This window comes from Oncorhynchus mykiss, chromosome 20, assembly GCF_057628025.1.
Source record: "Oncorhynchus mykiss isolate SJ-2025 chromosome 20, ASM5762802v1, whole genome shotgun sequence".
NCBI lineage: Eukaryota > Metazoa > Chordata > Actinopteri > Salmoniformes > Salmonidae > Oncorhynchus > Oncorhynchus mykiss.
The window spans coordinates 26,749,837-26,756,391 of NC_143041.1; the positions used below are offsets into that span (position 1 = coordinate 26,749,837).

Genomic DNA, 6,555 nt, shown 5'->3' on the forward strand with positions numbered 1-6,555 from the left:
GGACATGTGGCGCGGCGTTTCAGCGCTCCACGGGAGGACTGTCGCGCCAAATCGCTCTCAACGGGTTATGGATGACGTTTGGGGTTATGGATGACGTTTGGGGTCGGGACAACAATAGCCTTTAGGAAAGAAGAACGAGATGGCCAAGTGTTGTTGATTTTGTGGTATTTTTTGTATTCCGAGATTTAACCTAAAAGGGGCAATAATCAATTTAAACTACAAGAAAGCGTTTCCCCGCCCCTGTTTCGGTAAAAAGCTTGGGCAGAGAAATGAAACCACTCTCAAATTCATAGACAGAGCTATGGATGCAAGGACTGACCATCCATGATATCACAATTATAGTTTTAACCATGTTTTGGGGCTATATAGTGTTTGTTAACATTTACTTTGTTTACCAACATTGGAGTAAAACAAGCTTATATTTCTGGTTCCGAGGGGCTACAACAGTTGAACTAAGCTCATGAGGCATGTATGTATATCATTTTAGAATCCATTGGTAGGCCTACATATCATTTATACGTCCAGAAATTGATATAACAACTTCAGATGATTTCCCCCTTTAACATAGGCTAGCCTACTGTGGATATAATTATTCGTATGCTACATCAATTCCGAGGTTGAATATGCAGTTCAGCGCGCTCCTCATATCCCCATGAACGTCAGCAGTGTCTGACAAGCCAAGTGAAACCTGGAGAGAAAGGAACCAGCCAATCAGAGACGTCCAATACGTTTAAAGGGCTTGTGGGCAGTCTCTCCACCTTTTATTATGAGCATCCAAAAACCTTCCAGCACCCAGACTTTTTCATGTATCATTCCGTAAAGCAACTGGCCGGGAATTAAATAATTAGGATTATGCCAAAACGACTGAAATGGATGAAATAATCTGATGGATTTTTAAATGAACAGCTGGATCCTACTTTGGTGAGCCTTCCCCCTCTACTCTTGTTGCGCAGAGGATAGTGCTTCGCTGAAGTCCTTTGGGAATAGAGCACAGGGACGGATCGACAGACGGTTGCAACAGGTGCAAACTGTTCCCGAGCATCATCGCTGACCTGTCATTGAGGTAAGGATATAGGCTATCTTCTGTACTATGATCATTTTTATTACATTTTCGAATCACGTTTTGACACGTTGGCATGTTGAGCCAAATAGTCAATTTTTTAATGGTGTGTTTTTAATACTGTAATGGGGGTAGTGGATCAAATTAGAATTTGTATGTGTTTTTCAATATTTGTTTTGTGCAGGACATCTCATTGAACAGTCCTACAAAATTTTCACATTTTTGCGGGTGACGGTTTCGTGCGTCACGCTCAGAATGCCTGTCCTGATGAGTCCGGAGATCGCCTCCAAGTTTAAGGAGAAATGTCTGAAATTACAGCCGGAGAACCAGGACACCGCAGCCGGGTCAGTGCACCTGGACGACAGCCTGACCAGCCTCCACTGGCTTCAGAACTTCTCCATCCTCAGCACTAACTCAGAAAGATCCACCGGCACCGGCTCCGGTTGCCCCTCACAGCACCTGGTCTCCTACCACCAGCGCCTGTACCCCCCGGGCACCGACTCCCCGTCTAGCCCTCCAGCAGGGGACACGGCCGCTACCGGGATGCCTCTCTGCCTCGGGAGCCCCGTTACCTCTGGCAGTAACTCCACCGACGCGCGTTTGCTGAATTATCCACACCACCAAACCACAACCTACCCTCACCTCAACCACCACATCACGCAGATCATCCCACCAGAGGAGATTGACTTTAAAACGAACCCCAAAGTCAAACCGCCTTATTCCTATGCCTCTCTCATCTGTATGGCCATGCAGGCCAGCAAGAAGCCCAAGGTGACTCTTTCCACCATCTATAACTGGATCACAGACAACTTCTGCTACTACAGACATGCTGAGCCCAGCTGGCAGGTAAATGACCCGGCTCTCCTCTGTCTCTCTATTATTGATTAGCTAAATGGTGACAGGGAGAGAAGAGAGGGGGAGAAGGGGGAGCAGAAGGTTTGCCACATGCATATTAAACCTGTTGTTTGTTTGTAAGAATATTAATGCACTTATACAACATACATTTAAAACCCATTTATCCTATTATTTCTCATAATCATCTAGTCTAACAGTAACTTACACTGTATTCTATTATGTATGACACAGCTTGACTAGCCTAGTCATATTCATTTTCATTTACATTTCAAATCACAGAACATCTCTGCAATTTCTACCCTCCAAGAAATCTCTGTCAGGCTTCTTTCTCAGGGGGCCAAGCACAAGTGCTATACTGCTCCAGGGATGTGTGTGTGTGTGTGTGTGTGTGTGTGTGTGTGTGTGTGTGTGTGTGTGTGTGTGTGTGTGTGTGTGTGTGTGTGTGTGTGTGTGTGTGTGTGTGTGTGTGTGTGTTAATGAGGATCCCTGTGAGAGCTCCCTTGGCAGCCAAGCACGGCTGATCATGTTTGAAATGCACAGAACTCTACACTAGAAAGCCTCATTAGGTGCATTTGCTTTCCTACACAAACAACAACAATACCTCCTCCGCCTCTACCTTAAATACCTTTCTCTTTCTACCTCTCTCTATTTGACACACACACCATTCATACATTATATTAAATTAAATACACATTTAACATGGATTTAACATATTTGTTTCTTCTCCCCTCGCCCTCTCAGAACTCCATCCGCCATAACCTCTCGCTCAACAAGTGCTTCATGAAAGTTCCGCGGCAGAAGGATGAACCAGGGAAAGGAGGCTTCTGGCAGATCGACCCTCAGTACGCTGACATGTTCGTCAACGGAGTCTTCAAGAGAAGGAGAATGTCCTCCAGCCACTACAACACCCACAGGCAGAGCAAGCTCCTACACAACCAGGAAACTGGCTACCACAGAGCCACTCAGCAGGGCCAAGATGGCTACCACTACCAAGGAGCTGGAGCCGGCAACAAGCGTAAACAACCTTCTCCAAGGCAAAACAGCAAGATGGCGGGGACACCCAAATCCCCACTGTTAGCCACAGAGGCCCACAGTGCAGATGTAGTTCTGAGGGGAGACTTTGACCTTGCATCTGTGTTTGACGATGTCCTCAGTGGAAACTGCAGTACATTCGAAGACCTGGACATCAACACTGCTCTGAGCTCCCTGGGCTGCGAGCTGGATCTGACCCTGCAGGAGAAGCACTCTGTTGGGCTGGGGAGGTGGTGTGGAGAGGGGGACAACCAGACCCAGAACCAGACCCAGACCCATGACTCTTATGGCTACATGGAGCTGAGTGGCTCAGTGGGATGTAATAGTAGTAACATAGGGAACCTTTACATTCAACAACAGCAGCTGAACCAGGATCAGTTGTTACAGACCCACCTGCACCAGTTTGAGGAGGTGACTCTGTTCCCAGAGCAGCAGGAGGTGCACCCCTGGGAGGAGATGAAGGAGGACGTGCAGGCCATCCCTCAGACTCTGGATCAGGGCTTTGGTCTGTGTGAAGGATTCTTCTCAGAGATACAACCCTGGGAGAGGGCTGAGGCCTACCTGTGACAAACCAACCACTGTTGAACCAATGCTTACGCCACCCCTTAGCCAAGGGATTCAGGCCCTAGCCACGACTTCCTTATAGTAAATGCTGGGACAGGGGATTCAGAAGACTGCTGGTCATTCATGTCCTGTCCATGCAGTTCCTTCAGACTATGGTTAAAGACTGGGTTGTTGTGGTTTGAAGGAGCATGTTGTATTTGTTTCACAAGACAATGAAACACTATTGGGCTTACCTTCTGCTATGTGCTCCACACTCCAAACAGATATGCACTCTATTGGCTTGTGGGGCAGACCTACATACAGATGACTATTTTTCTACATTAGCCTCATGAAATCTTATATACATAAAAGGAATTTTTACTTGTTTGTTTTTTTGCATTATGTTTTTGAGAGATCTATGCTGTATGTTTATGACTTTATGAAGATCTATATTTCTGGTTTGATCGCTGACTAGGGAAGTCAATGAAGTCAAATGCAGTACTTAGTGTTGGGTCATAGTCAAACCTATTGATCCAATTTCAATGTGTTTTTCAAGTAATCAATTGAATATATATATATATATATATATCGATTAGAGTCTACGATAAGAGCCTAGATGGCCATGTGTCGTGTGTCATAGGCTATGGCAAAGCAGAAAGAGGGACGGAAATGAACTGAAATGCCTCAATCAGAATACCCAAGCATATGCACTTTGAGTGACAACAGGTATGTTTGAGGATATAAAATATTTCTGCTGTGCATCAGAATGCTATTTTCCCTTGTTCCATAAAACATGCAATGTCACAGATTCAGCGTGCACACACCATCATTTGACAGCAACACCACAGCCTTCGTAGGCACTGACGGTTTTGTTCAAGTTTTCCATTTTTCTGCCAATCTTACATTTGATTGAACTCTATTAATGACTCTGTTCAGGATATACTGAGGAAATCTGAATTCTCTCACTGGGTGATTGGCTTCCATTTTGTGATAATGATTACTGATTTTTGATTGATTACGTCAAACCACGATAAATATATAAATTAACAACAATGGACTGTTTTTTTGAAAGGATGATTAATTTAAAATGGTATGTTGTTTGGGAAAACGGATGAACCAATGAAAAGGCTTGTGCTCTAGAAAGGTTTGATTTTTTTTGAGTCAATGGTGAAGATCAGATCAACCTTTATACAATGTCTTCAATGTCATTCTGTTGTTTTTATTTGTACTCTTATAAGTTGTTAAAAATGCAATCATGCCTCAATGCAATAAATGTTGTCAATTTAGATGTTTTATCTTATTCGTTTGCCATATTGCATGTGAAAGTCAAAGATGCAATCCATTGGTCAATAAGGGTCAAGAACAGCTTGTTCATAAATGAGAAGATACAGAATATCTCATTCTTGGTCAGGCCCAGACTAGCCTGGTCTCTCAGAATTGCAACATCACATTGAACAAATACCTATAACTCTGTGAGGTCTCTGCCAGTATCGTAGGTCGATGTGATCTGGCCAGGATCAGTGCTAGGCTAGGTTATGAGCTGGTGAATAGAGGTTGAACAGGAAGGAGCATTATGTACAGGTGGAAAGTTTATAGAATATAATGTGAAAGGAAACCTTGCTCTCTCAGTTCAGATGCTAAACATAGAAATCTCTTGCAGTTGGAGCATGACGAAAGGCATATGGGTTATTTTCTATTTCCAGTTGTCTAATTTTGCTGTATTCTTTCATTTGAAAGGTTAATGTCTCTCAGCAGTTATGTCGATCAAGTCTATATCCAGAGAACATTCTCTCAAACCAGGTTGGTTTGAACTAAGAGCAACAGTTTTCAAGGATTTTATGTCTGCGCCACACACACACGGTTTCTCCCTTCAAATCTCTTTTTAATTGAAAAAGGCAAAAAAGGGGAGAAAAATGTGGATTATCCAATCCCATTGGTTCTCCCTCCCTGCAGTTGGAGTTCAGGAGTAAAGATCTTTTGGGATCAGCCAAATAACTCAGATTCCTAGAAACAGCAGGGACTGTGCAAAGAGACAGAATCGTGAGGTTACGTGATTTCACAATTTCCTGAGAGCTGATGATAACTATGCTATATCAGTTACACACCAGCCTGTACCAGTTATTATGTTCCAGTCTCCCAGGAGTCCTGCTTATTCTAATGATAATGATGATGGTGGTGGTGAGGGTGTGTGTGTGCCTTGATGTGTGTCTATGTGTATGTATGTGTGTGTGTGGGGGGGTTTGCAAATGTGTGTGTGTGTGAGGTTTAAATATTGGCCCCCATGTTTGAATAGATAACCTTATCTCTATGGAGGCAGGATTCTGCAGCTCTATTCACCCTGGCTCTGAGACCAGCGCTGCCCAGCACGCGGACGCTGTGACTGCAAGACCAGGAACAAGACTCGCCTGTCACAGTGGGCTAATGCTACGCTACTTTATAGCTTCTCTGGCACTGTGTGTGTGTGTGTGTGTGTGTGTGTGTGTGTGTGTGTGTGTGTGTGTGTGTGTGTGTGTGTGTGTGTGTGTGTGTGTGTGTGTGTGTGTGTGTGTGTGTGTGTGTGTGTGTGTGTGTGTGTGTGTGTGTTTTTATAGCCCCGACTGGCAATCCATGGACAAACCCTGATTAGCGGGCTGCATACAGACCCCCCTAACACATACAGGACAGGAGGAGGGAATTTGAAAAGTGGAGGGGAGTGGCTAAGATAGGAAATACACCTCAACGATCTTTCTAATAGGTTTATGTTTATGTATGACATGTAAATTAGGTTCCATTTGACAATATTAGCTCTTTTCATCCATGTGCTTTGCTGTGTTCCTGTGATACAATGATTTACATTATGAAAGACCGTGCACGTACAAGGTCGTTGTGTCCAAAATTGTAGTCCGAGTGTGTGTGTGTGTGTGTGTGTGTGTGTGTGCGTGCATGCGTGCGTGTGTGTGTGCCTACATGTCTACGTGTGTCCATGTGTCTGTCTGTCCAGAACACATTACATGTTAAAGCTCTCAGCAGGCTGTGTTGAATGGGGTTTAGGGATGTTATTGTTAAGCTAAACCCAAAAGCTTTCC

General features: G+C 44.2%; 1 protein-coding gene across 1 annotated transcript; it reads left to right on the forward strand.

Annotated features, from left to right (window-relative positions):
* Positions 1–758: 758 nt before the first annotated feature.
* On the forward strand, positions 759–4,774 carry LOC149974504 (forkhead box protein J1-B-like). Its single transcript, XM_090211943.1, has 3 exons — positions 759–1,063; positions 1,245–1,906; positions 2,657–4,774. The coding sequence occupies exons 2-3, from the start codon at positions 1,316–1,318 to the stop codon at positions 3,512–3,514; spliced, it is 1,449 nt and encodes a 482-aa protein (XP_090068069.1). The 5' UTR covers positions 759–1,063; positions 1,245–1,315; the 3' UTR covers positions 3,515–4,774.
* Positions 4,775–6,555: the final 1,781 nt, after the last annotated feature.

Bases quoted from the DNA above. Each gene is read 5' to 3' on its own strand.
- LOC149974504 (XM_090211943.1), top strand. From the start codon at position 1,316: ATGCCTGTCCTGATGAGTCCGGAGATCGCCTCCAAGTTTAAGGAGAAA. The intron at 1,907-2,656 runs GTAAATGACCCG...TCGCCCTCTCAG, and splicing joins ATGCTGAGCCCAGCTGGCAG to AACTCCATCCGCCATAACCT.